Raw genomic sequence first — 25,109 nt, forward strand, 5'->3', positions numbered from 1 at the left:
GAAAGAAAGAAAAAAAGAAAGAAAGAAAGAAAGAAAGAAAGAAAGAAAGAGGAGAGAAAGAGAGAAAGAGAGAAAGAGGGAGGGAGGGAGGGAGAGAGGGAGGGAGGGAGGGAGGGAGGGAGGGAGGAAGGAAGGAAGGAAGGAAGGAAGGAAGGAAGGAAGGAAGGAAGGAAGGAAGGAGGAAGGAAGGAAGGAAGGGAGGGAGGGAGGAAGGGAGGAGGGGCGAGCAGGGGGGAGGTAGGGAAGGAGAGAGGGAGGGGGAAGAGAGGGGCTGGGAAGGTGGCTCAGTGGTAGAGTGTTTGCCTTGCATGCATGAAGCCCTGTGTTCGATTCCTCAGCACCATATAAACAGAAAAAGCTGGAAGTGTTGCTATGGCTCAAGTAGTAGAGTACTAGCCTTGAACTGAAGAGCTGAGGGACAGTGCCCAGAATTCAAGCCCCATGACTGACAAAAAATAAAAAGAAAGGAAAGAAGGATGGAAAGAAGGAAGGAAGGAAGGAAGGAAGGAAGGAAGGAAGGAAGGAAGGAAGGAAGGAAGGAAGGAAAGGAGGAAACCATATACTGTGACACTTGGGAGGCAGAGATCAGAAGGACAGTGTGTTCCTGTAATCTCATCTACTCAGGAGGTGGAACTTGAGAAAACTGCAGTTCAAGATCTTAGCAAAAATTATCAAGACCTCCAACTCAATCAATAAGCTGGCATGATGCTGTGTACCTGTGGTCCTAGCCATGTGAGAGCTTACACTGTACATAGGAGGATAACCTGGTCTGAGAAGACCCCAGATAAAAACTTAAGCCCAGTGCTAGTGGCTGACGCCCATAATCCTTAGGAGGCTGAGATCTGAGGATCACAATTCAAAGCCAGCCCAAGCAGAAGTCCCCTTAAAACTCTTATCTCCAGTAAACTACTCAAATAAGCCAGAAGTGGCACTGTGGCTCAAGTGATAGAGCTCTAGCCTTGAGCACAAATAGAACCAGGCCCTGAGTTCAAGCTCTAGGACTGGCAAAAAACAAAATCAAATACAAAAAACCTTGCGACTCTCCTGAAAAATAACTAAAGCAGTTAGACATCAGTGGCTCACTTCTGTAATCCTAGCTACTCAGGAGGCTGATATCTGAGGATCATGGTTCAAAGTCATCCTGGAAAGGAAATTCCTGGAGACTCATCTCTAATTAATTGCCAAAATCTAGAAGTAGAGCTGTAGCTCAAGTGGTAGAGTGCTAGCCTTGAACAACAACGAAAATAAAATAAAACCTCAGGAATAGCACTCAGGTCCACAGCTCAGGCCCCACAACACCACCACACAAATAATAATAATAATAATAATAATAATAATAATAATAATAATAACTGAAGTAAAAGGGGTAGGGATGTAGCTTAAGTAGCAGAACTCTTGCCTAGAAAGCATGAGACCCTAAGTTCAAACCCCAGTACACACACACACACACACACACACACACACACACACACACACAGCATATACCACACAAGAACTAATGCCTGATCAATGGAACTTGATTTTCTACAGGAGGAATGAATAATTCTTTAAAACAAAACCATCATGTAGCTGGTTAAGGGAGGCACACACCTCCTAGCTACCCAGGAGGCTGAGATCTGAAGTCACAGTTTGAAGCCAGTCAGAACAGGAAAGTCCATGAGACTCATTTCTCCAATAAACTACTCAGAAAAAGCCAGAAGTGGGAAGAATCTCAGGGATGGTGCCTGGGACCTGAGTTGAAGCCCCAGAACTGGCACATAAAAATGGTCAAGCAAGCCAGGCACTGGTAGTTCACACCTGTAATCCTAGCTACACCAGAGAATGACCAGCTTGGTAAGGAAAGTCTATGAGACTATCGCCAATGAAACCCCCTAAAGCAGGAAGTGGTGTTGTGGTTCAAGTGGTAGAGTGCTAGCCTTGAGTGATAACATTAAGGGACAGTAAGCCCCCAGGCCTTGGGTTCAATCTCTAGTACCTGCCAAAAAGAAAAGAAACCAGCAAGATCCATATTATGAATACATAGCAGGGGAAATGTACCATAAACACTGAAATGACACCAGAAATGCTAGTATGATTTAATATTTATAAGTCAATATAACTTATTACAGATATATTTCAGAAAAATTGAACCACAGCTCCATTTCCAGCTTTTTGGTGGTTAATTGAAGATTAGAGTCTCACAGACTTTCTGCCTGGACTGGCTTCGAACCTTGATCCTCAGATCTCAACCTCCTGAGTAGCTAGGATTACTAGCATGGCCTCTATTCCATGTTTTACTTTACATTATTTTGAATGTGTTTTCTCAATATCTTCCAATTTTCTTCAATGGTAGCAATGTCTCATATTTAGCAACATCCAATTCAGCAGCCAGTAGCCAAATGTGGCTTCTGAGCTCTTGAAATAGAGCTAAGTGAGTAATAACAAATTTTTATAGTACTGGAAATGGAACCCAGGGGTAACATTGGAACCCACTCTAACACTGGGCTAAATTCCCATCGCTGAATTTTAAATGCTCTTTACCTTAAGTTTATTTTTTGTTTGTTTGTTTGTTTTTGGGTCCAGTCGTGGGGCCTGAACTCTGGGCCTGGGCACTATCCCTCAGCTCTTCAGCTCAAGGTTAGAGCTCTACCACCTGAGCCACAGTGCCACTTCCGGCTTTTTTTCTTTTTGCTTATGTGGTGCTGAGGAATCGAACCCAGGGCCTCAGGCATACAAGGCAAGCACTCTACCACTGAGCCACCTTCCCAGCCCTTACCTTAAGTTTAAATAGCACATAAGCATTGAGTCACATGTGACACCCGGAACTATTACTCAACTGAGCAGCAGCCCACCAAAGATCCATGTGACAGATCCATAGGCTTAGAGCCTGGCCCTGTCCTAGAGTTACGTAGGTTGGGCACTGCTGCCACCCCCACTCTTGCCTCAGAGCCATCACTGCCAATACTCCCAAACTGAATCATAGCTATTCCTGCCCCTGTCAATGAACTGGCACATCCTTCCCCTTAGATGTCATGTGTCTCCAGGGCCATGTGGAAGTATATACAGATTCTGGTCCTTGACTATTTCAGTAATGCTCTAGCCCTTTGAGTATGATTTGAAAAATAATCAAACACAAGTTTATGGTACAGACAATTTTTGCCCATTTTTTGTCAGTCGTGGGGCTTGAACTCTGGGCCTGGATGATTTCCCTCAGCTCTTCAACTCAAGGTGAGTGCTCTACCACTTGAGCCACAGCACCACTGCCAGTTTTTTGGTAGTTTATTGGAGATAAGAGTCTCACAGACTTTCCTGCCCAGGCTGGCTTTGAACCTTGATCCTCAGATAACGGTCTCCTGAGTAGCCATCAGTGCCTAGCCAATTTTTGCTTTTTACAGATATGGAAAGTGTGGAAAGAGGCCAAACCTAGGAAGTTAATAGGTTCTAAATTGAAATGGGTATGTGAAACACCAATGGAAATGATAAACTAGGTTAACTCCAATAAGGGCAGATCCCTACTGACACTTCAATGAGCAGCATTAACAACAACCCAGTTGCAACACCTGTTAGTTATCTATTATCACAATAAGAATAACCTCAAGGGATTCAATCAATGTGTTCAAACAGGACAAGCTAGGGAATGACATGGAACCTAGCAAAGCTGTTTCATTAAATATAGCTAAGCAAGTTGAAGCCATGTCAAAACTGTATATGCTTCATGCAGTGATACTAAAATGAGGAAGAGGATGGAAGAATAACAATGATTTCAGGGAGAAATAATGAAGCTATCAGAAGTAAAAAGACATCTGAAAGATGAAGTCCTAAGGCTCAGGTAGGGACTTAGATTTCGATAAACCTGGATCAACCTCAACTATGACCTTCAGATACAACATCCTCTTCCTTCTCTTCTGTTATTACAATAATTTTCATTGGCTTCTTTCATCTGAGTCCTCCTCTCCTTCCTTCCCTTTCTTCTTTTCTTTCTCTCTTTTTTTTCTTCTGATTCTGGGGCTCCAACTCACAGCCTCACGCTCTCATTTGGCTGTTTCAATCAAGGTTGGCACTCTACTGCGTGAGTAACACCTTCACTTTCAGCTTTTTGGTAGTTAATTAGACATAAGAGTCACAGACTTTTCTGCCCAGGCTGGATCTGAATTCTCAGGTCTTAGCTTCCTAAGTAGATAGATAGGATTACAGGTGTAAGCCACCACCAGCCCCAAGCAGCTCCAGCTTCCCTGCTCAAGAATCTTACTGCTTAAGTCATATTGTCAGTCTTGCTTTTTGGCTGTGAGATGGGAATGTCAGGGGCTTTTTCCCTGGAGCTGGCTTCAAATTATGATCAAGTAGGTCTCAAGTCTCCTGAGTAGCTAGGATTACAGTCATGAGCCACAGGTACCCTGCTTAATAGATAGATACAAGATGTAATTATCAAAATAATTACTTTTCTTGGTATGACCATAGGCTGGCTTGGAAATTGCTATGTAACATGCTCAGGCTGGCCCTGAGCTAGGACTCTCCAACTTCAATGTCTCCAATGCAAGAATTACAGCTGCGTGCCACTGTATTTCACTATAAAATAGGTACTGTCTTCCTTTACTAGCACTAAGCAAATGGAATCAGCTTTGAACTGCGATCCTCAGATCTCAGCCTGAATAGCTAGGATTACAGGCTCTTGCCACTCACAACCAACTTTCTGTTAGTTTTGTGATGCCTAAAGATTTCTGTGATGGGAGCAGTCTCACAATTGCAATCAAAGTTCTTTCCTAATAGATTTGTTTTTAATTTGATACAACAAAATCAAAACATCTTGTATCACATACCAAACATGATAAAATTTCAACTAAAGGTTTAACTAGAAAAATTTAAAAACACTGAAATAAGTGTTAATTTTATGGTGTATTTTGCCAGGCCTGGGACTTGAACTCAGGGCCTAGGTGCTATCTATCCCTGAGCCTCTCTGTGCTCAAGGTTGGTGCTTTACAACTTGACCCACAATGCCATTTTTGGCTTCTTTTGAGTAGTTTATTGGAGATAAGAGTCTCATGGACTTTCCTGTCCCAGCTGGCTTCGAACGGTGATCCTCAGATCTCAGCCTCCTGAGTAGCTAGGATTACAGGTGTGTACCACGGACGCCCAGCTAATTTTATCTTTTCAGTATAGAATAAAATCCTGTTCTTTCCCTAATTTACTGGAGACACAGCACAACATTCGAAATTAAAAGTTCCCATTTCTTTTGCCAGTTCTACAATAAGCCTTGTAAATAATCCAGGGGCCATAGGCGGTGTTTGGGGGATGGGGGTGGAGGTGGGGTAGGTTACAAAGTAGTCCTTGAAGCCTTGTGCCAGTGGCTCACACCTGTAATCCTAGCTACTCAGGAGGCTGAGATCTTAAGATTGTGGTTCAAAGCCAGCCCAGACAGGAAAGCCTGTGAGGCTCTTATCTCCAATTAACCACCAGAAAACGCAAAGTGGCGCTGTGGCTCAAGTGGTAGAGTGCCTGGCCTTAAGCACAAAGAGGCACGGGCATAGGGCCCAGGCCCAGAGTTCAAGCCCCAGGACCAGCAAAAAGAAAAAAAAAAGTCCTTGAAACCCGACCTTAATGCACGTCAAACAAGTCCCAACAAATACAGTCAATCCCAACTTAGATTTTGAGACCTTTTTTCCTGCACTGCCCCTGAGCTCTTCAGCTCAAGGCTAGTGATCTACCACTTGAACCAGAGCACCACTTCCACCTTTTTCTGCTTATGTGGTGCTGAGGAATCGAACCCAGGGCCTCAAGCATGCAACGCAAGCGCTCTACCACTGAGCCACCTTCCCAGCCAGGCTGCCAACAGCATGAGAAAAGCACAAAGTGGAGTTACAAAGTGAGCAGAGGCTCTCCACCACTTGGTTTATCTAGCCACAATACCGCGCACTGACTCTCACTTTCAGTAACGACATCACAACTCTAGGCGTCGAATCACAACTCTCCGAACCGAACTCTCCCAAGCCCGCAGTCTAATTTCCCGCGGCTGGTGACTTCCGCTTCCTGTCCCGTAATCCTTATAATCCTCCCGCCCGCCCCTCCTCCCCTACCCGGGCAAAGGCGCTGGTTCCAGGTCCATCGAGACGCTTGGCGTTTTCGGCGGCCTGCCATCCCTTCCCGTGGGCTGAGTCGGAGGTTCCAATAGAGACGTTGCCAGGTGGGCTCATTAAGAGTCCCCTCGGGAGCGGCGGCCATGGAAGGGACTGAGGGAGAGTCGCGGCTTCTCGCGAAGGCGCGCCGCTGGGAGGGGGCGGGCTGGAACCGAGGATGGTGGGAAAGCTGCCGTGTCCCGCGGAGAAGCGCGGCCATTAGAGAACTAAGGGAACGGAAGGGTTTGAGGGAGGGTAGCCGCGTTCTGTGGAGGAGCGCGGCTGACAATGGCTCCAGAGAAGCAGGTCCGGTCGTAGACATTTGGGGGCACAGGGGTTATTTGACCCTGAAGCCTTGAGCCCCGGTCACCGGCGCTTCAGAGGTCACTTCCCGCGGCAGCGGCGGACGGAGGCCAGCCTTGTGGTGAGGTCGGTGGGCGGCCTTGGCGCCTCAGGAAGACCACTGGGGATGGGGGGAGGGGCGGGGACAGCGGGGTCCGTGGTCGAAAGACTCAGGCACCCAAGATGGCGGCTCCAGTAGAGTCTGCCTAGGGACCAGCCATGTTCCTTGCCTGGCAAAGTAATGGAAGAAAATTGGAAAGCCCGCCTTTCCTCTGACCCGCACACGTACACGCGCTCGCAGTGTGAGTGCACTTGGTGTCTTGGGCAAGCGTCTGCTTCTGCGCTGGCACTGTCACTGAGCGTGCGCAGCTCTAGTCCAAAACCACGAAGCTCCCTCCAAGCAGTTTCCCAACTTGAAGCTCATAGTGTGTGTGGATTTGTTTGTTTGTTTGTTTGGAGTGGGGCTTGAATTAAAGGCCTCGAGCTCTCATGTCTCCTTTTCCGTTCATTGCTGGTGCTCTTCCATTTGAATCACACCTGCACTTCCTGTTTCTTACTGGTTAATTGGAGATGAGTCTTAACTGTTTCTTCAGCTGCCTTCGAATTGTGATCCCCAGATCCCAGCCACCTGAGTCGCTGGGATTGCAGGCCTGAGCCACCGGTGCCAGGCTCAGTACTTGTTTTTTAGTCAGTCGTGGGACTTGAACTCTGGGCTTGTGCGTTGCCCCCCAGCTCTTTAGCTCAAAGCAAGCACTCTACCACAGCGCCACTTCCTGTTTTCTGGTGGGTTATTGGAGATACGAATCTCACGAAATTTCTTGCCAGGGCTGGCTTTGAACCACAGATCTCAACCTCCTGAATAGCTAGGATTACGGGAGTGAGCCACCAGTGCCCTGCTAGGCCCAGTATTTTTAAAAGGCAAATTTGGGACCAGTTAAGCATTGAAAAGGGATTATTATGGAGCTGTTTGGAGCATGCTTTGCTCTGTATGGTGAAGAGCTTCTCCAAGGTCGCTTGGGGGAGATGTACAGTGAAGTTTGTGGGATGGAGTGATAGGAACCCTGCCACCCTAGGGTTACTGATATAGGCTCTTCAAGGAAAATGATGGAGTGTGTATAAAGTGATAAGAACATGGCTATCAATGTATGAATGGCCTGTGAGGTATGAAATTGAGTTTATTGTGTGAGTAGTGATGGAGGTATATTAAGTAAGATCTTGAGGTCCATGTTAGGAGGGCTGCTTCTTTTTGCTGTTACTGGAGTTTGAAGTCAGCCTTTTCCTGGGTGCAACTGGTGATCTACCACTTGAGTCACGCTTCCATTGTGGCAGATTGCTAATTAATTGGAAGTGAAATGCTATACACTTTACTACCTGTCTTGGACTGGCTTACAACTTTTATCCCCCAGGTGCCAGCTTCCTGAGTAGGTAATGAGCCAAAGATGCACTGCTACTGGTCCTTCCTTCCTTCCTTTTTCTTTCTTTCTCTTTCTTTTTCTTTCTTTTTGCTTGAATTCTGGGCCTGGGTGATATCCCTGAGCTCTTCAGCACTCTACCACTTGAGCCACAGTGCCGCTTCCAGTTTTCTGGTGGTTACTGGGAGATATTAGTGTCATGGGCTTTGCTTCCTGGGCTGGCTTTGAACCGCAATCCTCAGATCTCAGCCTCCTGAGTAGCTAGGGTTACAGGTGTGAGCCACTGATGCCTGGCTTTACTTCTGATATGAGTTTATTTCAAAACATACTTTTAAATGGGGCACAGGTGGCTTACCCCTGTAATCTTAGCTACTCAGGTGTATGAGATCTGAGGATTGAAGTTCAAAGCCATTCTAGACAGGAATGTCTTTGAGACATCAATTCCAATTAACCAGCAAAAAAGCCAGAAATGGAGCTGTTGCTCATTGGGAGAGCACTAGCCTTGAGCAAGAAAGCTTAGGGACAGCACTATGCCCTGAGTTCAAGCACAGGACCAACACACACCCTATTTTTAAAGCTGGGGATGTGGCCCCAGTTATAGAGTGCTTGCCTGGGGAGTACCAGGACCTAAATTTCAAATTCCAGTATTTCCCTGCCCCCCCCAAAAAACAACTACCTTTTGACTTAAACTTACTGTGTTTTTGCTTTGCCATTAGTATATGCCCTTCATTATCTTTTGTTGTTGTTGGTCATGGGGCTTGAACTCTCGATCTGAGCTCTTCAGCTCAAGGTGAGTGCTCTACCACTTGAGCCATAGCCCTACTTTTGGTTTTCAGGTGGTCCATTGGAGATGTGTCTCATGGACTTTCCTGCTCTGGCTGGCTTTGAACTGTGGTTCTCAGATCTCAGCTTCCTGAGTAGCTAGGATTAGAGGCACGAGCCACTGGTGCCTGTCTAAAAATCATACATTTCTGTAAATGGTAAAGCTGGAATTTGAACCCAGATGGTCAGGTTTTGGACCCCAAGACTTATATCTATATTATTCAAGTAGTAACAAGGACTGCTATCCACTACCCAATACCTTTCCTCTAGATCCAGGTTGGCAGAAGTCATGACTTATGCCACTTTTTAAATTTTTTGTTAGTGTGGGGCTTGAACTCGGGGCTTGGGTGCTGTCTCTGAGTTCTTTTTGCTCTCTCCAGACTTTTGCTAGACCTGGATCAAGCCATGATTCTCCAGATCTCAGCCTCCAGAGTAGCTAGGATGATAGGTGTGAGCCACTGGCAACTATCTGTCTGTCTGTTTCCCTCTCCCTCTCCCTCTCCATATATATATATATATATATATATATATATATATATATATGTATATATATATAATTTTTATTAAATATTAGTACAAAGAGGTTACAATTGCATAAGTCAGGTCAGGAGTATAATGCTGCTTGGTTAATGTCACTTCTTCCATCCTCCCCATTTTCCCTCTCCTATTCTTACCCTCAAGTTACATAGTCCAGTTTTTACATAATGTGCATTGAATATAATGACTGTATTTGCTTACGCTTCATCCCTCCATGTGCCCCTCCCCAATTTAACTTTTCCCCAAAGCATATTTTTCACTTCCTGGTATTCCTTTTGATAAACAGTACACTACTTGTTCAGAGGCATTAATTTTGGATGTCTTTCCTATGTATACCATCAGTTTGTGCATTAAACTTGGTATATCTTATCACACATACTCATATTTTAGATCTAGTATCCACATGTGAGAGAAACACTCTCTCTCTGAGACTAACTTACTTCATTTAACCTGATTTTTTCTATGTCTTAACATTTCCCTGCAAATGGCATAATAATCTCTCTGATGAATGAATAAAATTCCATTGTATATGTGCCACATTTCTTGATCCACTTATCCAATGTAGGGCATCTGGGCTATTTCTATAACTTAGCTTTTGTGGATAGTGCAGTAGCAAACACAGATGTGTAAGTATCTTTACTATATCCTGGCTTGTAATGCTTTGGGTAGATGCCTGAGAGTGGTATGGATAGATCATACTGTAGTGCTATGTTTAGTTTTCTGAAGAATCTTCAAACCTCCTTCCAGAGTCGTAGTACTAGTTTCCATTCCCACCAAAAGTGTAATAGGGTTCCTTTTACCCCACATCCCCACCAGTATTCTCAGTGTTGGCCAGTCTTACTGAGGTGAGGTGGAATCTCAATATTGTTTTAATTTATTTCCTTCATGACCAGGGGTGTTGAACATTTTCTCAAGTATTTATTGGCTGCTCTTACTTCTGAGAAGTCTAACTCCTTTGCCTATTTATTGACTGGGTTATTAATTTTTGGGGGGGGTTTAGTTTCCTGAGTTCCTTGTGTATATTAGGCTCCAATAGGATTTATAGCTGGTGAAGATCTTCTCCCAGTCTATTGGCTATCTTTTTAGTTTATTAACTACATCCTTTGCTAAGAAGAAACTTTAGTTTGATGTAATCCCATTTGTCAAATGTCTTATTTGCTGAGTCCCTGTAATTCCCAATATTTTTTCCATTGTAATTTACTCTATTTAAGAGAAAAACTAGAAAAATTGACCATCTACATGTACATGACTACACAAATGGCAGCATATCTGAACAACAGAATACCATTCAGAGAGAAAACTGATCTGTTGATAATATATATAATATATATATCACCACTGCATAGATGACATACAGGATGAACCTGAAAAATTACATTGCTTATAAAAAGGAAAATATTGCTATACTGTCATTTTTAACATTCTGAGTAAGTATAAATTATATATTTAAATCATCTCTAGATAACTTATAATGCTTAATTCAATGTAAATAAATACTACCTAAGTAGTTATTGTACTATATTGTTTTGAAACTAATGACAAAATCCTGTATTGGCTCAAATTTTTTTGAATATTTTCAGTGCACAATTGGCTGAATCTGTGGATAGAGGACCTATAGTTATAGAAGGACAATGTACGTCATTCCCTTATATAATAAGATGCATACTACATTCTATTTATCTATTAATTAGTAAAAGGACATTTGAAGTTTGTCCACTATTACCTATTCTGAGTAATGCTGCTTTCAACATTCCTCTATTAGTCTATTTACTTTATTGTTATTATATAGGTGGTATACAGAGGGGTTACATTCACATGCATTAGGTAATAAGTACATTTCCTTTTATACAGTGTTGGTTCCTTCATTCTATCCCATTCCCCCCTTCCCATCTCCACTCACAAATTGTATGGTTCACTTTCATCAATGTCTAGTGCGCTCCACTGATTCACTTTTGACACTTCTGTATTAATTTTGTATAAATTTACATTTTCTCTTGGGTGGATACTCAAATGAAATTGTTGGTGTAGGGTGTGAGAGAATTTTACTTCTTAAGTTTCTATTTTTTTGGAGTGGGTGGAGCTAGTAATGACAAATTGTCAACACAGATTAACAGGAGAAAAGATTAAAAATTTAATGAGTTTAAGAGGATGCAGCACCAGGCACTGGTGGATCATGCCTGTACTCCTAGCTACTCGGGAGACTGAGATCTGAGGATTATGGTTAAAAGTCAGCCCTAGCAAGAAAGTACTTGAGACTCATGTCTAACCACAAAAAGCCTGAAATAGAGCTATGGCTCAAGTGGTAGAACTCTAGCCTTGAGCAAAAAAGCTCAGGCATTCACCCAGGCCCTGAATTCAAACCCCAGGACCAACACACAAATAAGATACAGGGGCTAGGCATGACCTGAAAACCAGGCATGGTGGTGTATGCCTGTAATCCCAGCAATTAGGAGACTGAGGAGGAACATGGCTTTATGAGCAGCCTGGGCTACATTGCAAAACCCTTTCTCAAATTTAAAGAAATGAAGACCTGCATTGGGAATGTGGCTTTGTGGTAGAGTACTTGGCTAGTATGCATGAGGCACTGGGTTCTATCCCCAGTGTGGAAGAAAGGGGGTAGGGAGAGGAGAAGAAGGGGAAGAAGTGGAGAGAGAAACCAAAGAAGTAGTCAAATCTTCTTGAGATTTTTTTCCCCTCTTTTTCTCCTTCTACATACCAGACTGGAAAATAATATTTGTGAAAAAGCACTAAATTATGTAGATAGACTTGGAAGATAAAAATTATGTTATAATATAGTTGATAAGAATGCTGCTTTCCTTTTGATATTGAAAAGATGCCAGCAATTTATGTTGATTCCAATTTGTTACACCCTCACTTAACATTTGTTCTCTTTATTTTATTCTTGTCATCCCAATAGGCAGGAAATGATGCTTACTAGTTTTTTGTTTTGTTTTACAGTTCTGTGGATGGAATCCAGGGCCTCATATATGGTAAGCAAGTGCTCTAATTGTAGGCTACAACCCCAACTTTCATTATAGTTTTTATTTGCATTACTCTAATACTGATGTTTGAGCATCTTTTCATGTATTTAATGGCCATTTGTATATGGTCTTCAGAGAAATACATATTCTAATTAATTAATTTTTCTGTCGGTTGCAGGGCCTGAACTCTGGGCCTGAGCACTGTCCCTTAGCTCTTCTGCTAGTACTCTACCACTTGAGCCACAGTGCCACTTCCAGCTTTTTCTGCTTATGTGGTGCTGAGGAATCGAACCCAGGGCCTCATGCATGCAAGGCAAGCACTCTACCACTGAGCCACCTTCCCAACCCCTATTAATTTAGTTTTGTTTTGGGGGGGGGGGCTCTGGTCGTGGGGCCTGAACTCTGGGCCTGGGCGCTGTCCCTCAGGTCTTTAGCTCAAGGCTAGCACTCTACCACTTGAGCCACAGTGCCACTTTCCGGCTTTTTTCTTTTTGCTTATGTGGTGCTGAGGAATTGAACCCAGGGCCTCATGTGTGCAAGGCAAGTGCTCTACCACTGAGCCACCTTCCCAGCCCTTAATTTAGTTTTTGTTTCAGTCCTGGGCCTTGAACTCAGGGGCTAGATGCTGTCCCTGAGCTTTTTTTTTCTCTCAAAGCTAGTGAGAGCCACAACCCCAACTGCTGATTTTTGATGGTTAATTGGTCTTTCATGCTCAGCACCAGTGGCTCCCACCTGTAATCCTAACTACTCAGGAGGCTGAGATCTGAGGCTCACAGTTCAAAGCCAACCCAGGCAGGAAACTCCATGAGACTTATCTCCAATAAACTACTCAGAAAAGTTGCAAGTGGCACTGTGGATCATCAAGTGGTAGAGCGTTCATCTGAGCAAAAGAAACTCAGGGACAATGCCCAGGCCCAGAATTCTAGCCCCAGGACTGGCAGAAAAAGAAGTCTTTCAGGCTTTCCTGGCAGAGCTGGCTTTGAACTGTGATCCTCAGATCTCAGCCTCTGGAGTAGCTAGGATTATAGGTGTGAGCCACCAGTACCTGTCTACATATTTATTTCCTTATTTATTAAACTGATAACAAAGCTTGAACTCAGAGCCTTCGGCTCTTGTTTAGCTTTTTCTATCACAACTGATACTCTACTAGTTGAGCCACACTTCCGGTCCAGTGTTTGCTGTTTAATTGGAAATGATGTCTCTTGGAATTTTCTGCCCAGTTTGCCTTCAAATGGATCCTTCAGATCTCAGTCTCCTGAATAGCTAGGATTGCATATATAAGCCACTGGCATTAAGCCATTTTTGTGTGTATGTGCCAGTCTTGTGGCTTGAACTCAGGGCCTAGGTGTTGTCTTTTTCTTTTTTCTGAAGAATAGTGCTACAGCTCCACTTCTGGCTTTTTTAGTACTTTATTAGAGATAGATCTCATGGACTTTTCTACCCAGCTGGCTTTAAACTGTGATCCTCAAATCTCAACCTCCAGAATAGCTAGGATTACAGATGTGAGCCATGGGTGCCTGGCTATTTTAGTTTTTGAGACATGGTCTCATTTTATAGCCTTAGGCTGGCCTGGAACTTGCTCTGTAGATTAACCTGGATGTAAGTCCCTTATCAGATATAAGATTTGCATACAATTTTTCTCATTCTGTATATTTTTCATCTTTTAATTATATATATATATTTATATTTCAGTATGTTCCTATAGTTTGTGATTTTTTTTTTTTTTGGCCTGTCCTGGGGCTTGAATTCAGGGCCTGGATGCTGTCCCTGAGCTTCTTTTGCTCAAGGCTATCGCTCTACCACTTGAGCCACAGCTCTACTTCTGGCTTCTTCTGAGTAGTTTATTTATTTATCATTTTTTGTCAGTCATGGGGCTTGAACTCTGGCCCTGGGCACTATCCTGAGCTCTTCAGCTCAAGGCGAGTGCTCTACCACTTGAGCCATAGTGTACTTCCTGCCTTTTCTGTTTATGTGGTACTTAGGAATTGAACCCAGGGCTTCACACACACTAGGCAAGCACTCTACCACTAAGCCACATTCCAAGCCCCCTGAGTATTTTGATTGGAAATAAGAATCTCATAGCGTTTCCTGCCTGGGCTGGCTTGAAACCATGGTCCTCAGATCTCAGCCTACTGAGTAGCTAGGATTACAAGTGTGAACTACTGGCACCCAACTTAGTTTGTTATGTTTAAAATAATTTTATTGTTACTATTAATATGGTGTACAGAGGAGCTACCATTTCATAAGTCAGGTAATTTGTGTTTTTTATTGTAAATTATTCCTAAATTGACACAGAGAGGCCTTTTCGATGTCAGTAGCTTGATGGCTTTTCTCCTACCTATGCCTCCCAGTTGAGATTACAGATCAATACAAGCATTCTCAGATTGTTGGTTCAGATACATCTCACTTGGTTTTTGCTCTGGCTAGCCTTAACTTCTGTCCTGCCAATTTCTACCTCCCAAGTAGCTGAGATCACAAATATGGACCTGCACTTGTCTTTTAGTAAACGTTATTTACATTTCTTTTAGATATATGCCTAGGAGTGGAAAAGCTGGTAGGTTATTCAATAGGCTATTGAATGTATTCAGCATTAATAGATAATACCGGTTTTCAAAGTTTATGTTATTTCATACTTCTAAGAAGCAATCTGCAAGTTTCAGTTACTCCACATACTTTCTAGCTCCTGCTTTTTTTTTGTCAGTTGTGGGGCTTGAACTCTGGGCCTGGCCACTGTTCTTCAGCTCTTCTGCTCAAGGCTAGTGCTTTACCACTTGAGCCACAGTGCAACTTCTGGTTTTTTAGTGGTTTATTGGAGATAAGAGTCTCAGAGACTTTCCTGCCTGGGCTGGCTTTGAACAGTGATCCTCAGATCTCAGCCTCCTGAGAAGCTAGGACTACAGGCATGAGCCACTGGCATCAGACTTGCTTTTTTTTTTTTTTTGTCAGTTGTGGGGCTTGAACTCTGGGCCTGGGCACTGCCCCTGAGCTCTTCAGCTCAAGGCTAGCACTCTACCACTTAAGCCACAGCGCCACTTCTGATTTTCTGGTGGTTTATTGGAGATAAGAGTCTCAAGGACTCTTGAGAGTGTGAGCCACTAGCACCCATCTTTTTTTTTTAAAAGCCATTTCTGACATGTATGAAGGATTAGCTTGTTTAATTTGGATTTTCTTTTGAGGACAGTTGAGGGTCTTCAGTTGCTTATTTACTTTCAAGGTCATGTTTGTAAAGTGTATCCTTGTTCTCTCTGTTCTTTTCACTTCATTTATTAATTAGCATATATAAGTTGTACAGTGTGGAATTTCATTATATTTCCATACATGTTTTGTTGCTCTCACTGATTTCTAGAAACTCATCATATTAATCATTTTTTTAGATACCCATAGTACAGTTACTTTTAACACTATTAGGATTTTCCTTCTTAATTTTATCTGCTGATGAATAGAAACATTTCATTTTGATGGTATAAGGGCTTGAACTCTCAGTTCAAGTGGTTATTTGCTAGGCACACATTTTGCCATTGCCCCAACTCCAGAAGTCCTTAATTTTAATGTAATGTTGTAGTCTAATCTTAAGAACATTTTTGATTGTTTTATTTTTAAACTTGCAATTAATCTATTTTGACAGTGTTCACCTTCATCCTCATTATCCCACTAGTACCCCCCTACAGAGGCTATTTCTTTTTTCTTGACCCCCCCATTCCCCTAGTGATCAATAGCTTTCATTGAATTTTGCTATTTTCATATATACTTGCAATGTATTAAAATTTTTCACCTTCTATTTTTTACCTTTTTCCCTTCTAAGTACTCCACTAGTTTGATTCATGTTCTTGATTTATACATATAAATTACATATATGGATATATACATAGTACATGTCCATGAATATATGTATTTTGTTGGGCCAGATCTGGGGCTTGAATTCAGGGCCCAGGTACTGTACCTGAGCTTTTTTGTGTTCAAGGTTAGCACTCTACCACTAGAGCCACAGTTCCTCTTCTGGCTTCTTGATGGTTAATTGGAGATAAGAGTCTTATAGACTTTCCTGTCTGGGCTTGCTTTGAACCATGATCCTCAGATCTCAGCCTTTTGGGTTGCAGGATTACAGGCATGAGTCATCAGCTCCCAGCTTATATGTCTTTTAGATCAAGTTTCCACATATGTTTTGGTATATGTATCCATGCATACCTATAATGAAATTATTATTGAATATCAGCAGTTTAACATAATTCACCTCTATGGTACTTTTGTGTTACCTTCCATGGTTGTACTTAATTTACTTATTAAAGTTTGAATATATAATACATTTTTTTTCCGCCCGTGGGGCTTGAACTCTGGGCCTAGGTGCTGTCCCTCAGCTCTTCAGTTCAAGGCTAGTGCTCTGCCACTTAAGCCACAGCGCCGCTTCTGTTTTTTCTGGTGGTTTATTGGAGATAGGAGTCTCATGCACTTTCTTGCCCTGGCTGGCTTTGACCATGATCCTCAGATCTCAGCCTCCTAAGTAGCTAGGATTACAGGTGTGAGCCACAGACACCCGGCTATAATACAATTATTAACCATAGTGTTCCTGCACATTAGTTCTTTAGACTTATCTCAGTAGCAAAATCTTTAAATGACCTGATTTAAAAATGAACAAAGGGATTTGATTACAGAAACTAATAAAGTATTCTCTAAATAAAAAAAAAATCAACAAAGTACCTAAATAGATCTTTTTCCTAAGAACATATGAAAAGGGTCAGTAGGAGGTATATGTGAAGTTGCTCGGCATCAGTATTCATTTGAGAAATGTGTATCAAAACTTAAGGGATAGATCATATTATAAAGATGGCTATTATAAAAAGACAAAAGTGCACATAAGGGTGTGGAGAAAAAGGAATTCTTGTATATGTGGATGGGAATATAATTTGCTATAGCCATTATGTAGTGTGGTGATAACAAATTAAATGGAACTACTTATATGATCCACCAATTCCTCTTCTGGGTATATTTGCAAAGGAAATGGATCAGTAACATGAAGAGATCAACAGATAAGTCAACAGGCAGATAAATAATGGGATGTGTGTATGTATGTATACATGTTAGTTAAATGGTGTATTATTCAGCCTGAAAAAAGTTATTTGCAATAGCGTAAGTTAACATTATGCTCCTCCAGAACATTGTGCTAAATGAAATATCCTAGCGTATTTAAATTTAACTTAGTAATTATTTTATTTACTCTAAATGCCCAATTATCTTTCTTTACTCCAATACAGTTATAGACAATTGCAAGAGTCATTTTTCAGACTGCTTTCCTGAGAGTGTCAAGGACCAGAGCAGAGCAGGAGGCAGGATGCAAGAGCCTAATGACTTTGTGAACTTCCCAAAGTCCCTGGGTCCCTATGCCAAGATCTACAAAAGGGATCAGCATCGTGAGCTGGAAAATTATTTCCAGGTGGACGGGTACCCTGACTATAAGGCTCGGGTAGCCCTGGCTTCCAGGCTCAATCTGAAGGAGCACGATGTGCGGGTGTGGTTGCGAGTGCGCAGGGCCACAAATGCTAAGTCAGAGAACCAGCGACAAAAGCAGGGGAGAAAGTTGGGATGGTTCACCCATACTAGTGTTGGATTGAATGCCTCCACACCCAACAACTCAAATAGTGATGGCTTGGGAATGGGCAATCTCCTCCAACCCAACCCCTGTTGGGCCTTGCCCAAAAGGGAGCCCAGCTTCTCCTTCTGTGACCAGAAGCATAATAACCAAAAGCGCCTCTCAGATTTTTCATTCAAACCCTTGTCTTATCAACCCAATGTCTTATCAGACACAGCATCATCCCTGGGTTCCACTGAGCTCCTCTCAACCATGCAGGCCTTCCAGAGACTGAAAGTCTCTGTATCAACATCTGAGTCTCAAAGGGGAGATGGGCATTGTGGACGTGGGTGAATTGGGCCCAAAACCTTTCTGAATTTTTGCCACATCTGTCTGCAGGTCCCTTGAGCTCAGATCCCAGTAGATACTCTCCCTCAGGAATATACTATGCCCCCCCCCTTTTTTTGCTATTTTCAGTGCTAGGAGTGTCCCAATGCCCTCAGGTTGCACAAGAACATTTCTTAGGGTTTTTTTCTTTTGCCTTGTTAAGGATGGAACCCAGGAAGCCCTTTCACTTGGCAAGCAAGTAGTCTACCAGTGAGCTTCACCCTCAGCACATTTGGGAACATTTCTGTGGGTTTCTAGTATAGGAATGGGCTGCACTAGTGTGCTTTTTCTTCAGTGAGTACTGTTCATGAGAAATTCTTTCCATTCTCAGCAACACTGTGAATTATTTGAAGTTTGTGGTCTGTTTTGTGCCTTTTGTGGTTTTAATATTTCTTTGATGGGCAGGTTGGACATTCTTACATGTTATTTGGCTATTATAAGTCCTCGTGTTTTTTTAAAAAATCAAATTTCCACACTTATATAAAATTCTATCCTGACAAATGTGCCTCTTGTTTTTCTTATTTGTATTTATTAGTAGCATCTTGTGATGGTGTGTGTGTACGTGTGTGCTTGCATGCCTGGCCTGGGGCTTGAACTAAGGGCCTGTGTGGTGTCCCAGGGCTCTCTTGCTGAAGGCTAGTGCTCTATACACTCCTTGAGCCACAGCTCCACTTTTTTTTGTTTTGTTTTTTGTTTTTGCTTTTTGTTTCTTCGCTGATTAAGTGGAGATAAAGAGTTTCATGGACTTTCCTGCCTGGGCTGGCTCAAACCATGTTTCTGCCTGGAAGTGTTTTTAAGTCCTTCTCAAATTGCTTGTTAGGGACCTGTTTTTCATTCTATCAACTGAAGACTGGTACAATAAAGTTATTGCTAAAAGTTGGTGGGGAAAACTGCTTTTCTTCTATTCTGAGATACAAACATTAGAATGTTGAATTATAAATACTTTAAAAATTGTTTCTTTTGTTCTGACAGAAGAATGAAATCAAGCCAATAAGCATTTGAAATTAGTTCCAGTTCTTTTCTCTCAATTTGTAGATATTTTCTTCTAATATGGCTCCTGTTATTGCAAATAAAAGTCTGGTTCCACTATAATCTCTTGTTTTAAATAACATTATTTCTGCTTGGAAGTGTTTTTACATGATCTTGTAGTCCTTTAAATTCAGGGCCAAATCAAAGTTAAAATTGTTTGGGTTCCTCTGAGAGTCAAGGATTTGGGGAATTTCTGTGGGAAGATGAGTGAGTTAGATCTAATAGTATTAGATAACCCAGGGCCTGTATCTGTCATTCTTATGACAATTGTTGGTGAATTAGTTTTGGTGAGTCCTTGAAATATTTGGAGATGTATAGGGAAGTGACTGAAGTCTGTAGAAATTCTTGGTTTTATAAAAGTTGGAAATGTAACAATAAAACCTGTTGATGAACAGGGAATTAGGGGCTCAGAGGAAGAGAAAGCAAGAAAATGTTATTTTGTGCAGTACATACTATATTTGAAGTACCATAGTAAAGCCCTTTGATATAACTAAGATATACAAAATATGAATGATAAAAGGTAAAGCAGGGCTGGGAAGGTGGCTCAGTGGTAGAGCGCTTGCCTTGCATGCCTGAGGCCCTGGATTCGATTCCTCAGCACCACATAAGCAAAAAGAAAAAAGCCGGAAGTGGCACTGTGGCTCAAGTGGTAGAGTGCTAGCCTTGAGCTGCAGAGCTGAGGGACAGCGCCCAGGCCCAGAGTTCAGGCCCCACGACCGGACCAAAAAAAAGGTAAAGCAGACTCAGATGCGGGGGGAGCAAGGGAAGGCTAAGAGGATGAGACTGAATAATGGTCCCCAGATAGTTTATTTGAATTTATATAAATGGAACAATGAAACCAGTTGGGGTTGTGTTTTTGTTTTCTTTTTACCAGTCTTAGAGCTTGAACTCAGGGCCTGGACACTGTCCTTGAACAACTTTTGCTCAAGGCTAGCACTCTACCACTTTGCCACAGTGCCACTTTCAGCTTTTTCTGTTAATGATGTACTGAGGAATCAAACCCAGGGCTCATGCATGTTAGGCAAACACTCTACCACTAAGCCACATTCCCAGCCCATGATGGAGTTGTTTTAAGGGAAAATAGGATGAGGGAGAATGGTGGATGAGGTTAATTGGGATACATTATTTACATATGTAGGAATGTCAACAAATCTCCTTTGTACAACTAACATATGCTAATACAAAAAGAGTTGGAGGCCAGGGCGCCGGTGGCTCACGCCTATAATCCTAGCTACTCAGAAGGCTGAGATCTGAGGATCTTGGTTCAAAGCCAACCCGGGCATGAAAGACTATGAGACTCCTATCACCAATAAACCACTAGAAAACCGGAAGTGGCACTGTAGCTCAAGTGGTAGAGTGCTCTCCTTGAGCTGAAGAGCACAAGGACAGTGCCCAAGTCCAGAGATCAAGCCCCCCACGATCAACAACAAAAAAAGGAGCTCACCTTGAGCTGAAGAGTACAGGGACAGCGCCCAAGTCCAGAGATCAAGCCCCACGACCGACAAAAAAAAAGATTTATTGATTAGGGTGCTAAGAAACTTGGGATCACTGAGAATTATAAGTCTTTGGAAGCTGTAGGTGACTTATTGAAGCCATAGGTTGGAATGGTGAACATTACTGCAAGATATTTGGTATGTGGTGGAGTGGAATGTTTGTGACTGGTCGGGGGATCTGTATATGGACTGTTATGGAGCCTTGTAAAAACTCAGTATTTTGACTCCTAGAGCAGATTAATGGTAATATCCTGTTGAGAGTTCATTGTTTACGTTGGTGATTATTTGAAGAACCTATAGAAATAAGCACCATTTTTGAAAATTTTGTCAGTCTGACTAATGATATAGAAGCTTGTGTTGACATGCTGCTCACTTTCAGGACCCAAATAGAAATGGCAAAAGGTTAAGCTTAAGTTTTCCTCTTTGACAAAAGAAGAGTGAGCTGTATGAGTTGCTTAGAATGCACACTGAATTTTGTAACTGTACATTGACATTGTCATCCCTCAGCCAGAGCACTTTGTAGGCAGCAGGGAACAAAAATGTTTATTTTAACTATCAAGTATACAATACCATGTGATTGAGAAAAGGCACAGGCATACCTGGGTTTGAGTCCCTTCTTCCCTCAATCTGAGTGATATTTGAGTGGATTTTATGAATAGTTCTGTTTGGTAGATGGGATGACTGGAAATTGAGGTATCTGGTAAAATACACTTTGCATTTTGTAATAATAGCAACATTTAATACCAGTCATGTTCCAGGGGCTAGATAGGTCTAAGTGCTTCATGTACATCATTTCATTTAACTCTTTTTTTTTTTTTTTTTTGTCGGTCGTGGGGCTTGAACTCTGGGCTTGGGCGCTGTCCCTCAGCTCTTCAGCTCAAGGCGAGCGCTCTACCACTTGAGCTACAGCGCCACTTCCGGTTTTCTGGTGGTATATTGGAGATAGGAGTCTCATGGTCTCTCCTGCCTGGGCTGGCTTTGAACCGCGATCCTCAGATCTCAGCTTCCTGAGTAGCTAGGATTACAGGCGTGAGCCACCAGCGCCCAGCTTCATTTAACTCTTAAGAGATAGGTATTTTCATCTTGCTAGAAGGTCGAAGGAACACCGCCTAGAATGACTTGCTCAGATCTCAGCTACAGCCAGAAACCAGCCCCTATTCATTTTACACCAAATGGTGTGATGTTTTCACTGCATCCATGCTAATACTTGGTGTTAGTTTTGCTGGCCTTTTCCATAACATCCAGCAAATAAGCTTTCCTTTGGTGTTCCCAGAACATGTTTGAAGGTGACCAGGAAGTGGAAAACCATATGTACACTGTCTTTCCAGCTTTCTGAGCTTCTTGGTAACAGTTGGGGGCAGGTGGAGTTGGATCACACACAGCTCAACTGCACCAGCCTCCCTGGTTGAGTCTTCAGATGCCAGCCCACCTTTAAGCTTCTAAGAAGGGACTGAAACATAAGCAGAAAAGCACATGGCTGGGGCTGAGGCCCAGTGTATACCAGCTAGAAAATGGGAGCTCTTCCCAGTCATCTCTGTACATATCTGCAGAGGGACATGGAGGTTCATGTGGGGAAGGAAAAAACTCCAGGGACAGACATTCATTTGGTGAAGAGACACTTCTGACCTGCCCCCAGGGCCTCAAGGCAGATGAGTGATTGGAAGCTGTAGATTTGGGCCTTGTTGCTCCAGAGATATATTGTAATCTCCTCCTTGTGAGTTAATGCCACATGACTGAACTCAAAACACCTAGAGTCCTGTAGGTCTGGGTGGAAAAGGCCAGGTCACTGATGGAGAGGGAGATATGAAGAGGGCCCAGCCTTGTGGCCTAAGGAAGCTGAGCATAGCTACGGGCCATGGAGATACAACCCCTGACCCCAGCACAGCCCTGTCCTCTCCGTGAGTTCTTCACAGATGTTTATCTGATGACTACCTAAGTCCCTTTTCTTCCTCTTCTCTGGTGAGTTGCTGATTTCTCCCTTATCCTACTTAAGGTGCAGAAATCCTTTTGCTTAAAACTTAGAGACTGGCAAAGTGGAAGAGTGACCAAAGATCAGGAGGGCTAGACTCTCCTTCCTCCATTCAAACATGAACAGAATAGCTTGAGTGGGTATGTGACTAGCCTAGGTTATCAGGTTGGCAGCAATGGTGCGGGCCTGAAGACTGATCCCTTGACTGTGTACTGCTGTCTCACAACAAAGCAGCAGAGCACCAAGTTTTCCTACCACAAGAGAGCCAGACCCTGCTCACAGCTCCTTCCTTTCAAACCATCCACTGGATGCTGTCACTTGGGAGAAGGTCATGCTGCCACAGGAGCTTAGAGTTCTGTGGTCATTGGATAAATATTAAATTTTAAAATAATTATTTTGGGGGCTGGGAAGGTGGCTTAGTGGTAGAGTGTTTGCCTTGCATGCATGAGGCCCTGGGTTGTATTCTTCAGCACCACATAAGCAAAAAGAAAAAAGCCGGAAGTGGCGCTGTGGCTCAAGTGGTAGAGCACTAGCCTTGAGCTGAAGACCTGAGGGACAGCGCCCAGGCCCAGAGTTCAGGCCCCACGACTGAAACCACCCCCCCAAAAAAAGTAATAAAATAATTATTTTGATTTTTGTCATTAAATATTTTCTTAAAGTCTTAGGAAACAGGTTAGCAAATAGAGAATAGAAAATTACTTGTAACTCCAGCATTACCCAAAGCTAATCATTAACATTGAGTATATTTTCTTTTAGTCATTTTTTTCTTTGTGTGTGTGTGTGTGTGTGTGTGTGTGTGTGTGTGTGTGTGTGTGTGTGTACTTATGGGGCTGTGAGTATGCATATATACCATATACACATAAAGCTAAGGTTTAAAAATGGAATCATATTATTTGGTTGCCTTTTTGTGTGGCGCTGTCAATTAAACTTGGGCCCTTACACATATTAAGCAAACACTGCACCACTGAGCTGCTCCCTCAGTAGGTTAGTGTTACTGGGTTAAACTCAAGGCCACAAGTTCTACTCACTACTTGAACTATGTTTTTAGCCCTAGTTATCTCTTTTTCTTTTGTGCCAGTCCTGGGGTGTTAACTCAGGGCTTGGACACTGTCCCTGAGCTTACAAGAGCAAAAGCTCAAGTTTAGTACTCTACCACTTGAGCCACAGCTCCATTTCTGGTTTTTGGTAGTTAATTGGAGATAAGAGTCTCACAGGCTTTCCTGCTTGGGCTGGCTTTGAACCTCAATCCTCAGATCTTAGCCTCCTTAGTAGCTAGGATTATGGGTATGAGCCACCCTCACCTGGCTTTGTTATCTCCTTTTCAACTCAGTAGTTTAGCATAGTGTTCTAGATAAGTCAATATTTTTCTTCATACATTTATCATGTCAGCTAGCCTTCTATTTGTAAAATGTTATTTTTAATTGGTAATTATATATACTTATACAGTATTTTGAGATACTACATTATACAATGAGTAAACCAAGTTAATATAGCCATCACTTCGCATACTTAACCTTTTTGTGGTCTGAACATTTAAAATTGACTCTCAGCAATTTTGAAATCAAGGGGACCCATTCCAAATCTTGACATGTCAGATAGTACCAAACTATTTTTTTTGGGGGGGGGGTCCAGTCATGGGGCCTGAACTCTGGGCCTGGGCGCTGTCCCTCAGCTCTTCAGCTCAAGGCTAGCGCTCTACCACTTGAGCCACAGTGCCACTTCCGGCTTTTTTCTTTTTTGCTTATGTGGTACTGAGGAATCGAACCCAGGGCCTCATGCATGCAAGGCAAGCGCTCTACCACTGAGCCACCTTCCCAGCCCAGTACCAAACTTTATATATAGTCAAATGCCTCTTAGAGAAAATTCAGTTGAGAACAGACTGCATAGACCATAGGGATCTTCTAAGATTATGTTGCCTAGTGATGTAGATGTCTTTGGAGAAGCACACATTATGATGTTTATGCAGTGGTACAATTGTCTAAGGGCACATGTCTCATAGTGTGTCTCTTTCATTAACATAACTATAGTTATATCTTTACCTGTACATACATATCTATGCTGTTTTACTTTTGAGATAGTATTACTTTGTATCACAAGCTGGCCAGGACATAGCACAGGCTGATCTCAAACTCTACAACCTTCAGCCTCCTGAGTAGTACAATCAGAGGTGTGCCATCACTCCTGGTTTATGATAGTTATAGATTAGATACAGTGAGTTAGTGAGAGGTTAACAGTGAGAGGTTAATAACAGAACTGGTAATATAATAGAGCAATTCTTTTTTAAAAATTAAAGGTTGGGCACTGGTGGTTGACACCTGTAATCTTAGCTACTCAGGTAGCTCAGATTTGAGGCTCATGATTCAAAACCAGCCCAGGCAAGAAAGTTTATGAGACTCTTATCTCCAATTAACCAGTAAAACCTGCTAGTGGAGCTGTGATTCAAGTAATAGAGCACAAAAGCTCAGGGACAGTGCCTACACCTGAG

General features: G+C 42.6%; 1 protein-coding gene and 1 pseudogene across 2 annotated transcripts in view; both read left to right on the top strand.

Moving 5' to 3' along the window:
* The first annotated feature begins 1,821 nt into the window (after nucleotides 1-1,821).
* LOC138839890 (vesicle-associated membrane protein-associated protein A-like) lies at nucleotides 1,822-8,958 on the top strand (annotated as a pseudogene).
* Nucleotides 6,064-25,109, top strand: part of Znf41 (zinc finger protein 41) — a 45,265-nt gene continuing 26,219 nt past the window's right edge. The window contains exons 1-2 of one of the 2 annotated variants that reach the window (XM_070040545.1): nucleotides 6,064-6,157; nucleotides 12,161-12,192. In XM_070040545.1, the coding sequence (XP_069896646.1) occupies nucleotides 12,169-12,192 (24 nt within the window). In that variant the 5' untranslated portion in view covers nucleotides 6,064-6,157; nucleotides 12,161-12,168. Of the gene's footprint in view, nucleotides 6,158-6,333; nucleotides 6,519-12,160; nucleotides 12,193-25,109 lie in introns of those variants that run through there. The other variant, XM_070040546.1, reaches the window with a different exon arrangement.

Source organism: Dipodomys merriami, unplaced genomic scaffold (genome assembly GCF_024711535.1).
Source record: "Dipodomys merriami isolate MVZ:Mamm:240054 unplaced genomic scaffold, mDipMer1.0.p SCAF_3, whole genome shotgun sequence".
NCBI lineage: Eukaryota > Metazoa > Chordata > Mammalia > Rodentia > Heteromyidae > Dipodomys > Dipodomys merriami.